This window comes from Arvicanthis niloticus, chromosome 19, assembly GCF_011762505.2.
Source record: "Arvicanthis niloticus isolate mArvNil1 chromosome 19, mArvNil1.pat.X, whole genome shotgun sequence".
NCBI classification, from domain to species: domain Eukaryota; kingdom Metazoa; phylum Chordata; class Mammalia; order Rodentia; family Muridae; genus Arvicanthis; species Arvicanthis niloticus.
In genome coordinates, this window is record NC_047676.1 from 41,589,615 (window position 1) to 41,610,413 (window position 20,799).

A 20,799-nucleotide genomic window follows, 5' to 3' on the forward strand; every position below is an offset into this window, starting at 1 on the left:
TAGATTTTACACCCCTGACCATACATGATAGAAGAAAAGACACAGATGGAATTAGAGGTGGCTTGCTCACACCAGCTTGGCCCCATGAAACTGGACTTGTATTAAGAACAGATGTCAAGTTACAATTTGGTATAGATTAATCTCTTCTGGCACTTGAAGGGTTAACATCACCCGCCAGCAAACATTTGTAATGGAAAGATAATCACTTGCTTGTAGCTTAGCGGTCTGATGGCTAACATGACATCTCTCCATTTATTCATTGTTTCTGTGCTTTTCTCTCTCTGGTATTGGCAATAACTTTTGTTTTCTTTGGATACAGAAGGCAAGAGGAGCCCCAGTCTTGGAGAAAACACTTGGCTACAACATACAGTACTCTGCAGAGAACAGCACTAACCTCACAGAGATAAACAACATCACTACCCAGCAGTATGAACTGCTTCTGTATGAACCAGACATACTGTGTGTCCGTGACTTCTTTTAATTCTCTTGGCAAGTCCCAAGAGGCCATCCTGAGGATCCCAGATGTTCATGAGGAGAGTAGGGTACCTTTTTCTCAATGTGTGTGGTTAAGAAAGAGTTGTCTCTGTCCTCAGGGTAGCTGTTCTTCTTTAATCGGATCAAAGAGGGAGGAACATGGGCTCTTTAGGTTGTTGTGGGGGATACAGAATCTGCTTAGCAAGCCCCTCTACTCAAAATTACAGTTCCTATGGAACAGAGCCAGTGCTAAGAGTTAAAGGACCAGTCACACAGCACAGTTAAGGCCTCAAAGCTCTGCTTGCAGCTTCTGTTGGTTCTGGTCCAAATACTTGTAATGCTGGGTTGAGCCACTCAAAACATAGTCATAGTCAAGACCGTGTGTTATCAAAACCAGGTCCTCTCCTGAACTCTGTCCTTCCCAAATGTCTCCTGTGTCCCAGATATGGTTTAGTGTTCCTTGTCCTGTTTTCTGTCTTTCCTCCTTTCTTCTGACTGCCCAGCCTAGGAAAACCCCTTGTATATGTATAGACTTGCTAATAAATTGCTGTTAAGGTTTTTTTCTTCTTTTTTGTTTTTTTGAGAGAGATCCCACTCAGACAGCTGCCCGTCTAACTTACAGCCAGGTCGGCGTCAGCCTCACAAGTGATGCTGACATCACCATGCCTGGCATCTACTGAATCCACACATTGGACAATTACTGAACCCCGGCAAAGTGGCAAAGCCTTGTTGTCTATTTTGGACTAAAAAGCCTTCTTGGATTGTGTGTGATGCTGTGGTGGTGTGTGTGTGTGTGTGTGTGTGTGTGCATACTGTGTCATATGTGTGTATGCGTGTGAATGCTGTGTCATGTGTGTGTGTGTGTGCTATGTCCTGTGTGTGTTGTACGTATGTGTGTGATGTGTCATGTGTGTGTATGAGTGCTGTCTTCTGTGTATATGTATATGAGTCCTGTGTTGTGTGTGTGTGTTGTGTTGATACCACTCTCATTGAGCAAGCCAGCTAACCCCTTTAAGATTGCTTATAACTGGACCTCTTATGTAATACATCTATCTCACAAACTGTTGTGTGTAACAAATGAGTTCTCTGTGGAAGTGTTTTGTCTGGTGTTGATCACTGTACCTTTGTAGTGTTTTGAGATGGGGTCTCATGTAACTGGCTGTCCTCAAACTCACAATGAGTCAAAGGGTGACTTTGAGTTTCTGATCCTTGTGTTTCTTTCCCAAGTGTACAAGCATTCCAGGGGTATGCTGTGCTAAGGATGTGAACCCAGGGTTTCATTGTGTTAGGGAAGCACCCCACTGATGGAGTTACAGCTCTAATTCTATTTTTATTGTTCTCTCTGTGTGTCTCTGTCTCTCTGTGCCCCTCTCATGCTGGGGATTAAACCGAGGACCCTGTACTTGTTCTACAGCCAAGCTCTCTACCACTTAGATACTAGGTTACAGTAGCTTACTGTCATTCTTAATAAAGTTTCAATTAATTACATTTCTACTATGGATCGTCAACTTAAAAAATACTATAAAATATACTTTAACTAAAATGATGCTAAATTCACTTAGGATTTTTTAGATATTGGTATTGAAACTATTACCTGTAATGGTCCTAGAACAAGGTATGGGCTAAATCAGGCCCAATGCATCTTTGTTTTGCAAGTGAACTTTAAAATATTACCATGTACATCTTTTCATGTTCTCTGTGGCTTCTTTGCCACAACAGTTGATATAATGATTAATTGTGATAGAGACTGTGTAGCCTCTGAACATAAGATGCTTACAGCCTAGCTCTTTATAGAGGAATGGCTTGCCAGCGGGTGTGTCTTAGAAGAGCTTAGTGTCATCCTTGTTCAGTATCAGTGACCACCTGACTGAGGCAGCAAATATTTGATACAGTACATATGTGTGTGTTGAAAAAGGCATTATCTGTGCATTATCCACTGCATGTTAATGGAGACACAGGAAACATAATGTCCATTATACCTCTGCTACTTGTTCAGTGTTTATCATAATTTATCAGAGAATGTGAGACTCTACAGAATTTTGTTTAATAAAGTAAACCAGGTAGGAAAGAGTTAAGTAATAATAGTGTTGGTGCTATCTCTCATTGAGTCAATATGATTGTCCACAATGTTGTGCATTAGGCTATGTTAGGCATTGTGACAAGGTATGGCTTATCTCATCCTTGAAATGACCCAAGAGGCAGATTCTGTAGGTTTAGCTTCAACACAATGAATGTGATTTGTATACGATATTTCCAGTGTCATCCCAACCCAGATCTGCATGAACTAAACTGGTGTAAATGTATTTATCTTAGAATTAGTGTTCATAATGTCTAACTAGGCTTTTGATTACTTTATTGGGTTCTTATATCTACCACCTTTCTGACCCTTATTCCACCCCCAACCCTTTCCAACTCCCTAACACTAGATCAGAGAGAAAGAAGGTTGGAGGAGAAAGGGGGCATAGACCTTTTAGACTACTTTCTACTGATTATGGGCATCCAGTACTCTGGAGCAAGTCCAATCATTGTCATCAGAATGTCTCCAACCACCAACTAGCAATCCAGCAATCACAAAAGCAGCAGCAGGAATCAGCAGCAGCAGCAGAGGGAGCAGTAGCTGCCACAGGCCCTCTCTGGGCTCTTGAATTTATGACCTCTTGAGTCCCCAGAATTCTAAACATAAACTAACTACAGCTGGCAAAAATCACGTCTCTCCTAGAGCATGAGACAATCACAGTGGCATGGATATTCTGAAGCAGTCCCCACTCCCCACACCTGGGATTAAAACAGAGACATAGTCACATAACATACCTGGGTTTTTAAAGAAACCAAAATTCTCACCACAATACTGTGACTTGGAATGTGCAAGCCAAGATGGTTATTTGCCTCCGTGGGCATCATCTTTAAAGGATTGGCAGAGATAACCCTTCAGGGTCTCTCTACTCTTGAACTTCTTGAAGTTTATGTGTCTTCAGTCACAGGCAGAACTAGTCTGGTACAGGATGTGGAGAAGCAAAGCCACTTGTATGGTGAGTTGGTCTGAGGAACAGTGGGGACAGCATCAGGGAGACAGTTGGAGTTCAGACTGAACTGGCCCTGAGAACAGTACTGGGCAGATCTAGGATGGTGGTCTTCACGACGTCACAAGGCATAACAGATGTTCATAGTCAGACCTCTTCCCTGCCTCCAGGGCTGATCATGTAACCTCTTCCTCTCAAGAGTCTTTTAGGAGCAAGTGCCCAAGGTGTTCATGATGAAGAGTGGTGATTAGTCTTTATTCAGTAGGATGATTTAGAAACTTTTCTCTTAGCACTTCCTTAATGAGGCTGAGCATTCCCTCTTGCATGGCTGATTCATAGTTTCTGGACTCCTTTCCGACCTCCTCATGATCTTCTTCCCAGCCCCTGCAGCACACCTGGCACGTTAGACCTGGCTCTTCCACTCTCGGAGCTCCAGGATTGGTGAGCCGGAGGACTGTGAGGTCTGGAGGTGTGCTCACCATCTTCAGGGCAGGAGTCCTTGCCAGGTCACCTGCTAAGGAAGTGCCTCCAGGAGAGCAGAGGAGGAAATGGAGGACACAGGCCAGAGGCTAATTAAGCAAACGTACCATCTTTGTGTCCCAAGGCTACTGCTGTGAACCACCACCAGCTGGGTGGTCTCAAACAACAGAAACACATTGTCCCTTGTTTCTGGAGGCTAGAGGTATGGGAAAGCAAGCTGTGGACTGGACCATGCTTCCCCCAGAGTTTCTAGAGGAGGATCCTCTTCAACCTTTTCACATGTCTTGTGGCCCTAGGCCCTGGCTTGGGGCAGCTTGAATATCTCCAACTTCTTCCTCTCTACCTCTCCATCTACACTTGCTTACTTGCTTTCTCTCTCTCTCTCTCTCTCTCTCTCTCTTTCTTTCTATTTTTATTTTATTTTGTGTGTAATTTCTGTGCACATATTAATGTGTACACATGTATGGAGGCCAGATGCAGACACCAGCTGTCTTCTTCAATTCTTGTCCACCTTAATGTTTAAGTAGGTGTGTGTGTGTGCACACTCACGTGTGTTTTGTGCGTACCTACATGCTTGCATGCATGTTAGTCTGTGTGTGCATGCATGTGCGTGTGTGTGTATGTGTGTGTGTGTGTGTGTGCGCGCGCGCGCGCTGCGCGTGTGCGTTGAGATATTCTCTCTGTTACCCTGCTGTATTGGAATTTCCAAATGCTGGGGTTAAAGACATGCATCACATCACCACACCCTTCTAGATTTCTTTTTCTTTTTCTTTTTTTTCACACAGGGAACACGGGATTCGAACCGGGAGAGACCGAGCGCGGGCCGCCCTCTGGCAGCAGGCGCCAAAGCTGCGCGCCACCGCTCGTTCGCTTAGATTTATTTTTCTTATTTTAAATTATGCGCACAATGTGTGTGCTCATGAGTGTAGTTGTCCCTGGAGGCCAGAGGCATTGGATCTCCCTGAAGCTTAAGTTACAGTCACTTAGGCACATCCAATGAGCTGGGCGGTGGTGGCACAGGACTTTAATCCCAGCACTTGGGAGGCAGAGGCAGGCGGATTTCTGAGTTCGAGGCCAGCCTGGTCTACAGAGTGAGTTCCAGGACAGCCAGGACTACACAGAGAACCCCTGTCTCGAAAAAACAAAACAAACAAACAAAAAAAAAAAAACAAAACAAAACCAAAAAGGAACATCCAACGTGGATGCTGGGAACTCTACTTCAGTCTTCTGCAAGAGGCATGTTCTCTTTACTCCTTACTGAGCCATCTCAGTGGTAAGGAGACAGGTTCAAGGGTCCTCCTGTCTCTGCCTCTAAGTCCCTTGAACTCAGCATTTTATGTGGAAGTTGAGGATCACACTCAGCTCCTTGTGCTTGTATCTTAAACACCTTACTGGCTGAGCCATCTTCCCAGCCTTGCCCCTCTCTTACAAGAATACCAGTTACATTGACTGCAGGGCTCATCATCCACCCTACATCTACGGTAGTCTCATTTCCACATAAAGTCATTCTCTGTAGCACAGGGGTATCATTTTGGAGAATATTCATCAACACTTAACAGCTTGGGTGGAGGAAGGCAGGGGAGAAGCAGCAGGAGCCCTGGGGAAGAGGTGCCAACATCCAAGCCCTGTGCTTCTTGCCCTGGCTCTGCCCTTGCCTTGCCTTCATCCTTTCCAACCCAGCAGCCTTTTCAGGTTGATGAATTACCTGGCTGAGCTTCTGGGAGTAGCAATGGGAATCTCAAATGCAGAGCCAGTTTGAGAAAGGAACCCATGAGCTGCGGCACTGAGGGATGAGGATAGGTTTCCTCTCCTGCTTGGAGACTTTGACTTATGGAGGATGCGTAGGCTGCAAGTCCCTCCAGATACTAGTTTACTAGTGAGATCTGTTTCTGGAATCTCATTAGTTTAGGGGACGTTAAAGCAGATTTAAAAGGACAAAAGGGAAGTTTTTGGAGCCACAAAGGAGATCTTGAACTTTGATCCTTTGCTATTTGGCAATGACTGGATGCCAGTGGGGCTGGTACATTTGGGCTGATTTGTGAACCAGTCCTTTCCCCCTCTCCTCAGCCTTCCAGTGCATCAAGGGCATGCAGGCCCACATAGCCGAGCCCCTGCTGGTGGTGGACTGGCAGAGCTCCATTCCCGAGGTGGACACTTGGATAGTGGAGTGGCTCCCAGAGACGGCCGAGTCGAAGTTGCCTGCCCTTTCCTGGGAATCTGTGTCTCAGGTCACCAACTGGACCATCGAGCAAGGTAGGTGACTCAGAGCCTGCACGCTCCCTTGGTGCGGAATTTGGTTTCATTTAGATCAGCGTTGAAGGCTGTGTGGACAGCCCCAGAGGCGATAAGTCACTGTCACAGCTCTCAGCATTTCCCAGGCGAAGCTGGCACAGAAAGCCTGTTCCCAGGTGGGAACGAAACATAATTTTATGTACTCGTGTTAATGGAGACACAGGAAACAAGAATGTTCACCAGCTACCCTGCCAGTGCAAATCAGAGTTTAACAGAAAAAAAAGTAAGGCTTTAAAAAATAATATGTTACTTGAGTCTGATATTCTCATATGAACCTTCAATGGATTTTGCCCATATTTAACTAACTCCTCCCAGATCTACATCCCACCCCTCCCAACTTTCCGTCCCTCCCTTTATTTTTATCTTTTAAATAACCTACTGAGTGGAATTAGTGCTGTCTACATAGGCATAGGTGTAGAGTCACCCACTGATAGTGGTTGGCCTACTGGGGAGTGGGGGACACACCCTTGAAGAACACTGACTCTCCCACCCTATCACCCATCAACTGCCTATAATAGTGCCTCAGCTAGAGGTGGATCTCAGTCTCATACGCCCCTCCCACTTCATGCTGGAATGTTGACCGGTTTGATCAGTGAAGGCAAGCATGGCTGCTGTGAATCGCAGTGGCATCTATATTAAGAAATGCACAAGCCCTGCATGGTGGTATATATCTATAATCCCAGGAGGCTGAGGCAAGTGGAGGATCTTGAGTTTAAGGCTAGCCTGGGCTATATCATGAGATGTTGTCTCCCCAAACAAAACACAAAGCCTTATGAAGGAATGTGGACAGGTAGAGAACTAGAATTCACAGTCCTTGAGTATATGCTGTTGTCAGAAGGTCGAAATTTTATTCAGTACATCTCCAATTCACATGATAAAATTATTGATGGAGGAAGGACCCCCTCCCCCATTCATGATGGAGCTGTAATTTTCTTAAAATTGTCTCAGTTTAGTTCTGAGAGTTAGATAGAACATCTCAGAACAAGAGCAGGCATTAGAGAGAAACAGAATGTCTTCTGTAAATCTTAGGTCACAACTCAGTCCTCCATTTTTTTTCTACTCTGCCATTCTGTGTACTTACTCAGCTCTCTCTCTACCCCCCCCCATCTCTCCTCAAGATAAATTAGAACCTTTCACATGCTATAATATATCAGTGTATCCAGTGTTGGGACACCGAGTCGGAGAGCCATATTCAATCCAAGCTTATGCCAAAGAAAAAGGTATGTGTGGACCAACTTTGGGGGAAGGAAATCAGCTCTTACAAGTTCAGATGCAGGGCTGTTTCAAGGCTCATTTCTACCCCACCTTAATGTTCATCTTCAGCTGTGTGTGTTTGACATGCTTGGGCCCAGGGTATAGAGTCACTAAATTTCAACGGCGGGTAAATAGAAAGAGTTCAACAGATCCAGTCACTTCCCACTTTTCAATGGGGAATTGAGGCTCACGGGGGTGAAACCCCTTGCCCAATGTCACAACAAAACAGCAACTGAGGCTGTCACCAGAGTTAACATTAATTAGGATCAATTCAGGAAGCAATTCAGGAAGCTCATCATACATATGTTAAAATGATTCTCTGGGAGTGCATACATGTGTGTGTGCATGTCGGTCATGGGTGTTTTGGTGCACATGTATGAAGGCTAGAAGTGAACCTTACTTGTCATTTCTCAGAAGCCATTCACCTTGTTTATATTTTGAGATTTCTCCCTGGGACCTGGGGCTGGCCCATTAGTCTAGCTGTCTAGCTGCCTATTGGCTGGCCAGCAATCCCAGAGATCTGCCTGTCTCTACCTCTTCAGCTCTGATCTTACAACAGAAGCCACTATGCCAGCCTTTTGCATGACCTTATGCTATCATGGCAAGTGCCTTTCCCACTGAGCTATTTGAATCCTTTCAGGTGACTTTTATGAGACAATAAGCAAGGTATATTATTCAGACTTTATCCTTTCTGAAATGAGCATCTTCTAAAGCCAGTACTGGAAAGTGTTTCCTGCCGTATAAAGATAGGCCAGGGAAGTTAGTCTTTAACTGCTCATAGCTACACTTTACAGACAGGAATGAAAGCTGGGTGCTAATTGAAATGGAGGCTACAGGAAAGTACATTTTCTTGGGGCTTTGAAATTCCTCGTCTGACTAGGAAAGAAAAGCAATCTCTATGAACAAGTTTACTCCTCAGGCCCCTTTCAACCTCCTTATCCCAACCCCAGCATTGTGGTTTTTGTCTGAACAATGGTAGCAACTCTAGGGTAGGGGTTGATCTTCTGGGGTGTGATTCAACCTTGGTAATTTTTTTTTTAAATGTCCCTGTCCTCTGAAGCTCCATCAAAAGGTCCTGTGACCGGGGTGGAGAACATCGGTCTGAAGACAGCCACGATCACATGGAAAGAGATTCCCAAGGACATTAGAAATGGATTTATCAACAATTACACTATATTTTACCAAGCTGAAGGTGGAAAAGAATTCTGTAAGTGTGCACATGGCCTAGCTAAGCAAACTCAAGCCACCCCTCTGCTCCCCCAGATGATGTGAATAGACTTGACACAGAGCAGGCTCCCAGGGCTGTGACCTGCATACTTATCCAAATACTTAGATTCTTTGTACCTCTCTGAAAATAGAGCCCCAAGGGCACCACCTCACGAGTTGGAAAAGTGTAAAGGAGTCCCAACAGAACTGGGAGGGGTTGATGTGATCTCTTCTGCTCAGCCACAGAATGGGTAGGTTCCCTTGAACTTTTCAGACCATTGTTTTGGATGGGATCTACCCATCTTAAAGAGTGGGTTCATAGGCAGTGACAGGCCTTGTTTGACGGTACTTATCTTAGTGCAGAGCTTTTTTGAGCATAAGTTCTACTGCCTATTGCCCAGGGTCCTTTATTTTTGAGTCCACAGTGTCTTCTGACATCTAAGCTCTGTGTTATGCTTTGATTCCCATTTAAGCTAAATTTGATTTTGTTATAGTACAATACACGTAATGTAAAGCTTGGGACTAAATATTTGAAGGTGTATAGTTTGGTGGTCTTAAGAACATTTACTAAATTGTGTAATCACCACCTCTCTCTTCTCCCCTTCCATGTGGAAGCTCTGTGTTCTTTTAATCAGTGGCCCCTCCTCCCACAGCCTCTGGTAACTACCAGACTCTGTCTATAAATTGCCTATTTAGATTATTTCAAAGAAGTAATCATGGCTGAGGAGGCAGCTCAGAGCCCCAGCACGTACCCAGCAAGCACAAGGCTTTGCATTCACTGCAAATTAAAATAGGATAATCTTACAGCATGTATTTTCCAAGGGGTATCTCATTTAGACAGCCTCTTCCCTAGTCACTAATGACACCAAGCATGCTTTTCTGTAGTTGTTGGCCTCGTGCATATCTTCTTCAGAGAAATGTCTTCTAACCTCTTCACCAATTTTAACATTAGATTATCTTTGTAGTTTTGGGTTATGAGTTCCTTGTGTTGTATGTACAAGCTCCTTATCTAATATCTGACTTACAAATGTTTTCTTCAGTTTCGTAGACAGTTATTTCAGTCCTGATACTATCTTTTGATGAACAAAAGCTTCTTAACTTCAAGGAAGTTCAGTTTACTATTATTTTAGGTAGTTGCTTGTATTTTGGGGTATCATTTAAAAAAACACTCACAATTCAAAGTTGTGGTTTAGTTATTTGGGCTTTTGAAGAGTTTTATACTTTTATCTCTTATGTTTGGGTCATTGATCCATCTTGATGGACATGTTTTAAACTGAAGTTGAGAAGCTAGAATTCGGATCAGGGCACCCTGGGTCAATGCTAATGAACATTTTTGACTTCCTGTACTTGCTTCTATTTTTCCTTTCAGCCAAGATTGTTAACTCCCATGCCCTTCAGTGTGACCTGGAGTCTCTGACACGAAGGACTTCTTATTCTGTTTGGGTCATGGCCAGCACCAGAGCTGGAGGTATCAACGGGACGAGAATAAACTTCAAGACACTGTCAATCAGTGAGTATAGCGTCAGGCCTCATTCTGCAGTTTACCTAGGGTTGGAAATGCCATTTGTCAGGAGCAAGGAAAGCCAGCAGAGGGCAGCAGAGTGTGAGTTCTGCTCTCTCTGGCTCACTCGCCTCCCAGAAGGTAAGCAATGAGGAGTTACTGAGGAGCTGGCAAAGGGAGGGCAGAGTTAGACAGACTGGTGGTCATTTTGATCCTTCCTGATAGGCAGCCTCAAAAAATCTTAAGATAAAGCAAACATCAGCGTCAGCCTCAGTCACGTCAAAGGCTGTTGCCTGAGCTTACAGCAGTTTCTAAATGTCAAAGAGTTGTGCAATAGAACCTTGGAAGGAAAAAACTGGTTGATCAAAGGTCACTAACAAGAGACTTAATTGTTACCATCTGTGGTGGGGATTTTGCTTTGTTTTGTTTTGTTTGTTTGCAAAAAAAGATGTGTGTATTCAACTTATCAGCTTTTACATTGAAAACACAAAAAGCAAGACAAATTTGTTAGATATAACAAATAATGTGAAATATAATAGTTTCATACGGTAGTTGGTTAAGGAAGATATTTTATAGGAAAGCTGAAGGATGTGTAATAGACAAAGGGAAAGGAAGAGGAAAGCCAGCCTGGTCTACAGAGTGAGTTCCAGGACAGCCAGGGCTACACAGAGAAAGCCTGTCTCAACCAACCAACCAACCAACCAACCAACCAACCAACCAATCAATCAGATCAATTCAAAGCAACACTGACAAGTTTTGCAATAACTACTATAAGCCAAAAAAATGTCTCCTTGATGCATCGCACAGGCCTTGTGTTATTTATATTCCTGAAGAATAAAGTAGACCGTGGCTCTGAAAACCATGAGCAGGACATGGGGCTTTACACAGAAAACATGTTCTGTTCTGCAGACCAACAATGCCTTCTTGGAATTCTTTTTGACAATACTTCTAAAATTCTATTACTTAGGATTCCCTAGGAGAACAGAACTGGTACGGTATATGCTATTGGAAGCTAGGTTCTCCAGCAGTGGCATTCACCATGCTGCAGAAGCAGAGACCCTGGTAGCTGCTCAGTCTGAGAAATCTGAATGTTTTCAACAGGAGTAGGGGTTAACGATTCAGTCCCCATCTAAAGCTGGAGCCCAGAAGCTCTCTGCAGAGTTGCTAGAGTGAGTCTGTGTCCAAAGGCTGGCTAAGCTGAAGTGGGAAATCTGTGGGAAATGGCCAAAGCAATCAGTGGTTGTGCTCAGGAAGGGAGCTTGGGTTCACTCGCCCTGTTTCTCTTTTTTGACTTTTAGCCCATCTGGTGGTATTGCCAGCTTATCAGATGGTACTGCCAGCCTATCAGATGGTACTGCCAGCCTATCAGATGGTACTGCCAGCCTATCAGATGGTACTGCCAGCCTATTCAGATGGTACTTGCCAGCCTATCAGATGGTACTACCAGCCTATCAGATGGTATTGCCAGCTTATTAGATGGTACTACTGCCAGCCAATCAGATGGTATTGCCAGCCAATCAGATGGTACTGCCAGCCTATCAGATGGTACTACCAGCCTACCAGATGGTATTGCTAGCCTATCAGATGGTACTACCAGCCTATCAGATGGTATTGCCAGCTTATCAGATGGAACTGCCAGCCTATCAGATGGTACTGCCAGCCTATCAGATGGTACTGCCAGCCTATTAGATGGTACTGCCAGCCTATCAGATGGTACTGCCAGCCTATCAGATGGTATTCCCTACACTCAAGGTGGACACTCCTCTAAGTGTTCTCCCATATCAGTCCTCTGGACTCACCACAGACACACAATAGCATGTATTTACCATACTGTAGGTATCTATTAGTCCAGGCAAATCGACAAGTCAAAGATTACCTGTCAAAGTTTATTGTGTGAGCTTTTCTACCCCAGGATATATGAACCATGTGAGTAATGATCTGATTTTTTTTTCTTATTTGTTTGTTTTGTTTCTCAGAATAGTGGCTAGCTAATAGTTATACTAGTAAGTACTGAGTGAAGTTGTCCCTGACAAACCCAATATCTATCAGTTCATAATTTGTAATATTTGGAGATGTCAATGCAACCCACTATTCTGTACAAGTAAAATATAATAATAATATAATAATAAATAAATATAATAATAAAATTCAATATTTGATTGTTGTCAAGGAGTCGGGGAACTTTACTGACAACAGTATTTTGTTCTCTTTGTCACAAAGGTGTCTTTGAAATCGTCCTTCTAACATCTCTGGTTGGAGGAGGCCTTCTTCTACTCAGCATCAGAACGGTGACTTTGGGTCTCCGAAAGCCAAAGTGAGTTCATAATTGACAGCAAATGTCTTAAAAATCAGCAGTAGGGTGCCATCGTGGGAGCCCTGCCCCCGGGGAGGGCTGCGCATTCATTTGCTTCATATGTATGGGAATGATTAAAGGCCACACCCTCAGACTCATGAGTCCCACAAATGAGAAGACATATGTGTGCAGGTCTGTACACCAAGTCTAGGTTCTTCCAAGACCAAGGGAGTGCTACCTGCCCCATAGGCTCTGTCTGCCAATGTCTGTCCTGACAGGTTAGAGCAGAAAGGAAACTGAGCCCTGGATCTTAGCCAACTGGATGAGAGCACAGATCTCTTCTTTGTGATGCAGAGTTGGGGGAGCTGGCTGCAGGCACGTTTGTCGTGCCTGCTCTTGCCAGTGTGGGGAAAGACTCTTGTCTTCAGCATCTTGGATTTCTCCCTGCAGTAAGCCTTGGTCTGCCTCAGTATTCCTTTTTGGTAGGGTGCTCTACACTGGTCCTTGTGAACCTTCTCTGCCCAGCAGCTGGGCTTCATTTGTGACTAAGCTAATGTCAACCTCAATCAGCATCAATATACCGCAGCCAGGTCACAGCACAAGTGTTTGTACATCGTATTCTTCATTTATCATCTTCAATCTAGACACATGTCAGAACTGGATCGTGCCCCAAGGGTTTCTGACTCAGAGTTCTGGGATAAAGACGAGGAATGTGTATTTTGATTAATGGGCAATGCTGGTGCTGAAGTTGGGAACTTACTTTGGGGACACTATGCAGAAGTGTGGATAGTTAGTGCATCAACTGCTCTTGAGAATACATTTGCCAAGAGTGACTGTAATGCAGTTTCCAACATCAGGACCAGGGTAGAGGTACGGGGGTGATAGAGAAAGGGAGGTTAGGATATAATATGTCCCATAGACAATTGCTTCGTATTTCCTGTCAGTTAATAGTGTGGATGTTTACTCTTACTGAATTGAAAGCTGGGCAGTTATCTTCTGTCTTGGTTATTTTCCATTGCTGTGATAAGACATCATGAACAAGGCAACTTGTAAAGTTTTTATTTGAGGTTTACAGTTTCAGAGGGTTAGAGTCCATCCATGACCATTACGTTAGAGAGTGTGGCAGCAAAAAGGCTGGTTTGGCTCTGGAGCAGTAGCTGAGAGCTCATACTTTGAGACACAGCCATGTCGCAGAGAGAGCTAACTGAGAATGGGTAGGCTTTTGAAACTTCCAGGCTTGCTCCCAGTGACACACCTCCTCCTACAAGGCCACACCTCCTAATCCTTCCCAAACAGTTCTACCAACTGGGGACTAAGAATTCGAACATGTGAGCCTCTGGGGGCTGTTCTCATTCAAACCAACCAGACCCTTCTTGAGTAGGGGGTCATACAGTTGCCTTTAGTAAACCTTGCCCTTAGGTTAGCCACACACTATGCATGGACCATGTCCTGAACTCACCTCCTCTCTTAAAATCTCCTTTTAACAGCCGATTGACTCGTCTGTGTTGTCCCGACGTTCCTAATCCTGCTGACAGTAGTTTAGCCACATGGCTGGGAGATGACTTCAAGGTACACATTACTGGGTTCTGTCCAGGAAACCGTACAGACTGACTTGGGGAGGAGGCCCAGGTGGATGAGAATGGGAGAGGCTTTACCCAAGGTTCACAGAGAAAGAACTGAAAGTCTGAAAGACCCAGGGCACAGGGGAATGGTCAGAAGGAATCAGCCTTCCTACTGTGACTTCCATCTTGCACTCTGAACTGGAGGAAAGACCCTCACCAGGGCCTGACATATCCCCCTCATAGAAGTGATCCTGTAAGGATACCATGGACGAAGAATTATTTCACAGATTGGCTTTCTGATGGGGAGGAAGAGGGCCTGACTGCCACCTCTGAGGTCATTTGAAAAGCAGCTAAGAGCAGATTAATCTGGGGGCTGCTCAGACACGAGAGTACCGGGGGAAATGGCAAGCCAACGGCAACTTTGAATGTATCTCTCCAAGGGCAGGTGTTATTGTTTAATTAGCAGTAGGGTTTCCTGGTGTACTTTTTTTTTTTAAAGTAGAAATCCTCTATTTAAGAATATTTTTTAAATAGAAAACTTAAAAAATGTCTAACTTATGACTTCCCCCTTAAGTGGAAATCAGTCTAGGCAAATGTAGCTCTGAGATCACTTAATATTAAAAGTCCGTTCTAAGGTTGGCCTCAATGCAAGAATTTAAAACATTAGACTTTTTCTTCAACTTAGAATTTTTTAAAAAATTGGCATTTTTGTAATAATGAGCTCTGGTTTTGCTCCTCCTTTTCTTCACTTGTGTTATATTGGCCCTTTTGCTCTCCTATTTATTAAGCTGAAAAGATACGCTTTGCATAGTCTGCAGGACAGTCCACTACAGCATGCTCTGTTTAATTGCAAACTGTACACCAGGCACTGGACCAGGTTGGCAGGAGACAAAGATGACAGAGACCCTTCCCTGTTGTGAGGCCGACTTAGATTTCCTGGTGGTGTCTCTCACCTTTATGGCTTTTCCTAAGGCTTCTCGTCTCCCCTGGAGTTTTGTAAATATGGTCTGGAAAATAGCCTTGAGCTCTCTAAAAGGATTGTGGGCTATTGGGAGCTGTTCCTTGGGAAGCGGAGCACCGGTGCCAAGCTCCTATGGAAGTAGCTGGTCACTGTCTGGACCAGGGAGGGAGGCGGGGGGGGGGGGGGGGGGCGCTATGTGAAGGGCAGGGTTTCTGTGTCCCAAACCTAATGATTTGTCTCAGTCATTTGCACTCCTTACATGACCCCTGGGGTGTCCCTTTTTCTCTTTTGTAGAAGTCAAGTATGAAGGAGACTGAAAACTCTGGAAACACAGAAGACAGGGCCCTAAAACCATGTCCTGTCCCTGCTGACCTCATTGACAAGCTAGTAGTAAACTTTGGGAATTTCCTGGAAATAGTTTCAACAGAGGAAGCTGGAAAGGGTCAGGAGAGCACTTTGGGAGGAGAGGCAAATGAGTATGTGACCTCCCCGTCTAGGCCTGACGGCCCCCCAGGGAAAAGTTTTAAGGAGCCCTCAGTTTTAACTGAGGCTGCTTCTGAAGACTCTCACAGCGAGCGTTCGGGAATGGCAGAAGAGGCGTACTCAGAATTTGAGAAGCAATCTCCGTCTTCTTGTCAGAGTCCAGGACTAGAGCCACCCTGTGAAGAGCGAGCTCAGAATCCATATCTGAAAAATTCAGTGGCAACCCGGGAGTTTCTTGTGCATAAAAACACTCCAGTGCACATCGAGGGAGAAATCTAAGTGCTGCTGTGACGTGAAACCCTCAGAGACTGAAAGGATCTCTTCCCTAGAAAAGACACTGAGACTTCCTGAAGCCCCCTTTGACCCCTCCCTGTTCAGTCTGCTGTTGAGCTGCCTGCAGGTTGGTGACAAAGATGGTAACGTATGCTGAAAGAACTGAGTGCTTTACAGAGAAAAGGAAGCTACTTTCTTCTGTTCGCTCTTACAGAGGCCCCTTGAAATGATGGCCCGAGAGAAGGGCCCAGCTTCGGAGCTTATGGACCCCCAGGTGGACACATCAGATCTTATCCCCTGGATCTACGTTGTCCTGGCCATTGCTGAAGCTACCCTCAGGGTCCAGGACAGCTGTTTTGTAGGTGCTTGACTCTGACAGGAACCTCATCTCTATTCTTCCTCTCCCTGTCTCTGCACACTTTCTCTCCTTCACAGAGGCCAGGAGTAGAGTGGATTCCCATCGGGATGCCAGGCTCCTCAGACTTTGCTCGTTCTCAGGGTCTTCAACAATGCCCTTTTTGGGACTCTTCATCACCGACTTCCATTTATTTTTTACAACATTGGGGATTGAACCCAGGGACTTGTTTGTGCTAGGCAAGTGTTCTATCCATCCCACTCTCCCCAAGTTTATTACGCATTGACTGCTGCTAAATCAAGACATTCCAGAAACCTCCAGTAAGACACTGGCATGGACTGTGGGCTAGGTAGCAGGTCAGCCTGCTTTGTAGGCCATTTCCTCTGTCTTGTGCTATACCTGGTAGGAGAAGACACCAAGGTGCAAGGTGGCTTTTGTTCAGAGACACTAAACCTCACACTGGCTTAGAGTCCAGGAGTGCATATGGAGCAGACCCTAAAAGGACCTCTTGAAGCTTCCCTGAGCAAGGCCTGGTGAGACGTAGCACTTAGCAACTTTATGGCTGTCTTATGAGGACCTCTGCCCCTTTGCTATAGCCAAGCACAGAGCTTGTGACAAGAAGGAGCCTTTGGAAGAAGTGCCAATCATGGGATTTATATACTTAGGCTTGGGGAACTGTGTGGCCACACACAGTGGGCCACCCTCTGGTCCCCTTGTCTTGCTCTCAAGCTTGGGAAGTGACTTTAAACAAAACAAAACAAAACACAGGCAATTTGATCCCAGGGTCCACTGCTCCTCTGAGCTCTCCCTAGAATTTCTGACTAGGGAGGCTCTGGCCCAGCCTTTTGTCTTGGCCTGAGGAGAGACAGCCAAGGACACTCTCATACCTCCAGCTGGGGGAATCTCAGACCCCAGGTTGGTTAGAGGAGCTGGCAGAGCCTCAAAAGACATGAGGCTTTGGAATCTAAAGTCCTTGAACAGTGAGGAGTGGGGTGGGGGGAGAACAGAGACAACACACACACACACACACACACACACACACACACACACACACACACACGGCTCCCAGAGCTGAGGATGCTGCCCTCTGCCTGCCCTGCTAGATTACGGATGCCAGAAGCATCTTGCACCATCTTTTGCACCTGCTGCCCTGCCCCCTCCCCTTTCCTTTTAGGCTCCTGACTTCCTCCTCCTCAGGTACATCTCTCCACATCTCCTTTTCACTTCTTCCTCCCTTTCTCAGCTTTCTTGTACATGCCCCATAGTTACCTTTGCTGCATTTGATGAACAGGATGGTTGAAGGCCCTGTGCTGTCCCAGGTAGGCTTCGTGGTGGTCTCATCAGAGCACTCTAAGGAGGGCTGGGTTTTCCTTTCACACTGAGTACTACAGGTGGACTCATAGGACGCAGGCTCGGAGGCCATGATGGCTTCCCCTCCTGGATCAACCACTCTGCACCAGGGGTTGCCTCTGTGGGTAAAGAAGCCCATTGGTGTTTTCTCTCTTTACTGTCAAAGAAAAGGGATGTTGGGAGGACTCGGGGAAGTCATTAGTGGCAAAGTCAGTAAGAAATTATGAAATTCATGGTAAAGAGCTTTCTGGGGCCTTGGGAACCACACAAACATCTAGATTAATGCCATCAACGGTCTTTTATTTTCAATAATAGCAAAAAATAGAGGCTGCAGAGATGGCTTAGATGTTTAGAGCAATGGCTGTTCTTCCAGAGGTCTTGAGTTCAATTCCCAGCACCCCCATGGCAGCTCATAACTGTCTATACAGGGGTCTGATGCCTTCTCCTGGTGTGCAGGCATGCATTCAAGCAAAGCACCCATATACATAAACGAAATAAATTTAAAAAGAGAATACAACATTAAAGAATGGTGGAGAACCCAATCTGTTCTTAACAAAGAACAGAGACCAAAAAGCAATGTTTTCCTTCTGGCATCCCAGGAGGCAGTGTCATGAGGAACCCTGCAATACTGGACCCCACAGGGGTTCGGTGGGGCTGGAGGCTGGGGGAGGGGCAAGAAAGGAACTGCAGTGAGGATCCCTCTCAGTGTCTTGCAGCCCAAGCCGGAGCACTGTCTCCAACCTGTCTCCTAATTAAGTTTATAAGTTTAACAGATACCTACTAGGTATCTTACTAGGTACCTACTAGATATTTATTAGGTACCCTGAAGCCCAGTGGTCCCAGACAGCACCTCTTCTCAGACCAACCTAGGTGCTGTTTGTATAGATCTATGAGCAAAGAACATTATTGGCATTTTTAAATGGTTAAAAACAAAATTCAAAGGACACATACCATTTTGTGACGTGAAAAGTGTACAAAATTTCAATGCTTACAAATAAAGCTTAATGCTGGTGTTGGGGTTTACCAGACCTCACTTACTTATGTGGCCTGTCCATTCCCACCTACCCAAAACAACTTTAGTAACTGTGGTAAGGACTTAGGACTGGAGATCTGACCCTGTGTAGAAGTTTTGTGGACATCTGTTCCTGTGTGAGCCTCAGACAACATTGTCTTAAGTCTGAATCAGCTTCTAAATCAATAAAATAAAAACCAAGAAACTGAGAGGTGGCTTAATAAGTAAGAGTGTTTGCTGAGCAAATATGAAAACCTCGGCTCAAATCCCCAGCATCCACATAAAAAGCTAAGCATCAGCAGGTGAGCTTGTAACCTCCAGGATGTAGGAGCTGGAGACAGGAGGATTGCTGGACTTGCTAGCTTCCTGCCTGGCTCCACATTCAGTGAGAAACCTTGTCTCAAGGGAATAACATAAAGGAGAACACTAAGCCCCTCCCCCTCTGACTTCTAGGCACATATGTAAGCACATGCACGAGCGTGCGCACACACACTTTCTGGGTTTCTAGCTGAGTGCCTTCCCCCTGTAGAAAAGTACACACGTTTCCCCATCTCTTATCCCTTCCTGTCCCCTGCCAACCCTGTGGAGAGTTGGTGGCTGTTTGTCACCTGTACTGATTGCTCTCAACCAGTGTTCATTTTCCCTCCCACCTCCAATGTCACACAGATGAGCAATGCCTGGAGATGCTTTGACTGTCATGGCTGGGAAGGGTGCTACTGGCATCTAGTGGGCAGCAGCCAGCAATGCCAAACTCTGCCTACTATGCACAGCCAGCCTCCGAGCTGAGGACTGCAGGTCTCCACATGCTTGCTTGCTGAGCCCTGTAAGACACCGCTTTAGTCAACAGGGTTGTGCTGAACATCTTTTTGGTATAAAGAACGACTATGATAGACATCTTTGTTCAAAATATTTTTCTTACCTTTGTCCTATCTACTTGGGGATGCTTACAAAATTGAATTTGCTGCAGGTTTTGGGATTGCATCTTGCCTGATACAGCCTCAAAAGGTTACAGTGACGTTCGGTGTTAGCAAGGAATGTCTGAGGGATAGTTTGTCCATTTCCACTGACAATCGCCTATTCCCTGCTGTGTGCTCGATTTTGTTCCTCTTAATTCTTTGACGTGGACGTTAACTATCATACTGCCTATCCATAGTCAGTCATTCGGAAGTGTTGATGTCTTGCACTCTTGGTGTGGGGATCTGAGGGAATGGAGCCTAGCAGAGAAAGTTAGAGATCCTCACTCCCGCTGCACTGGAGTCAGTTTGGCAAAAGCGCAGACAGCACCAGTCCATGTTGGAAGAGCCCAGAGGCCACAACTGCCCCTCTGTATTGAGGTCTGTGTGCACAGTCCTGGCCAAGGTGCCTGTCCTGAGCTGCTGAGAAGGATGTAGAGGAAAAACTCAGGCAAGGAAAAAGCTGTATGAGCAAGGCCTCCCGGGGTCCTTCAGGGGAGGTTGGATGCACACGGGCCTCCCGGGGTCCTTCAGGGGAGGTTGAATGCACACGGGTCCCAGGGTCCTTCAGGGGAGGTTGGATGCACATGGGCCTCCCGGGGTACCAATTTTAGACATGGAATCTTTTGTCTTTCCCAAATTCAGTCGGTGTGTAGATAGGGGTTAAGAGGGGAGAGAACTGTCCTAAAGCCTAGACTTGAAATGAAAATAAAAATCTGCAAGCCAAAACCAGCATAGAGTTCCAAATGACTGCAGCGACACAAAACAACAGGCCTGTGTCCCCTGAGGCTGAGCATGTTCACTTCTCCACAGATTTATTATGTGTCTGGGTAATATGTGACATGAATAGGAGCTGTGTGGTGCGGAGTGAGTATGAAAAATGTCACTATTGCGATGGGAGGAGCTTCCCAGGTTCTTTATTGTCAACACATTTGTATTTTGATCATCCACGGAAATCTATAATAGCACCTTTATAGTATTCTGTACTTCCCAGGTTTTATCTACTTCATTTTTCCCCAACATAATATCTTTGATTATTTGGGGATCACATCATGCACCTCATTACACTTCCCAGTACTTCCAGGTCTTCCTCCCCACCCTTGTGATTGCCCTGCCCCCCAAATAAAACAAAACAAGTCCAGTTTGTGTTATCCATGTATTCGCTGGAGCGTGGTCAAACTCCCAGTGGCCAGCCCCTTAAAGAAAACTGAGTCCTTCCCCACTTGCACTTCCACCAGAAGCCATCCGTTGTGGAGAGCTACAATTCAGCATCCATATCACAATCTTTGAAAGTTCTCTTCCATGGCTTTCTGTCTAGGCTGATATTTCC

At 45.3% G+C, this 20,799-nt stretch overlaps 1 protein-coding gene across 1 annotated transcript in view; it reads left to right on the plus strand.

Annotated features, from left to right (window-relative positions):
- Il31ra (interleukin 31 receptor A) overlaps positions 1-19,408 on the plus strand; it is a 29,061-nt gene extending 9,653 nt beyond the window's left edge. Inside the window, 9 exon segments of the mRNA XM_034523373.2 lie at positions 320-442; positions 444-537; positions 6,042-6,227; positions 7,385-7,486; positions 8,581-8,727; positions 10,096-10,236; positions 12,448-12,541; positions 14,008-14,089; positions 15,338-19,408. Coding sequence (XP_034379264.2) covers positions 320-442; positions 444-537; positions 6,042-6,227; positions 7,385-7,486; positions 8,581-8,727; positions 10,096-10,236; positions 12,448-12,541; positions 14,008-14,089; positions 15,338-15,805 — 1,437 coding nt within the window. The 3' untranslated portion in view covers positions 15,806-19,408.
- The last annotated feature ends 1,391 nt before the right edge of the window (positions 19,409-20,799 follow it).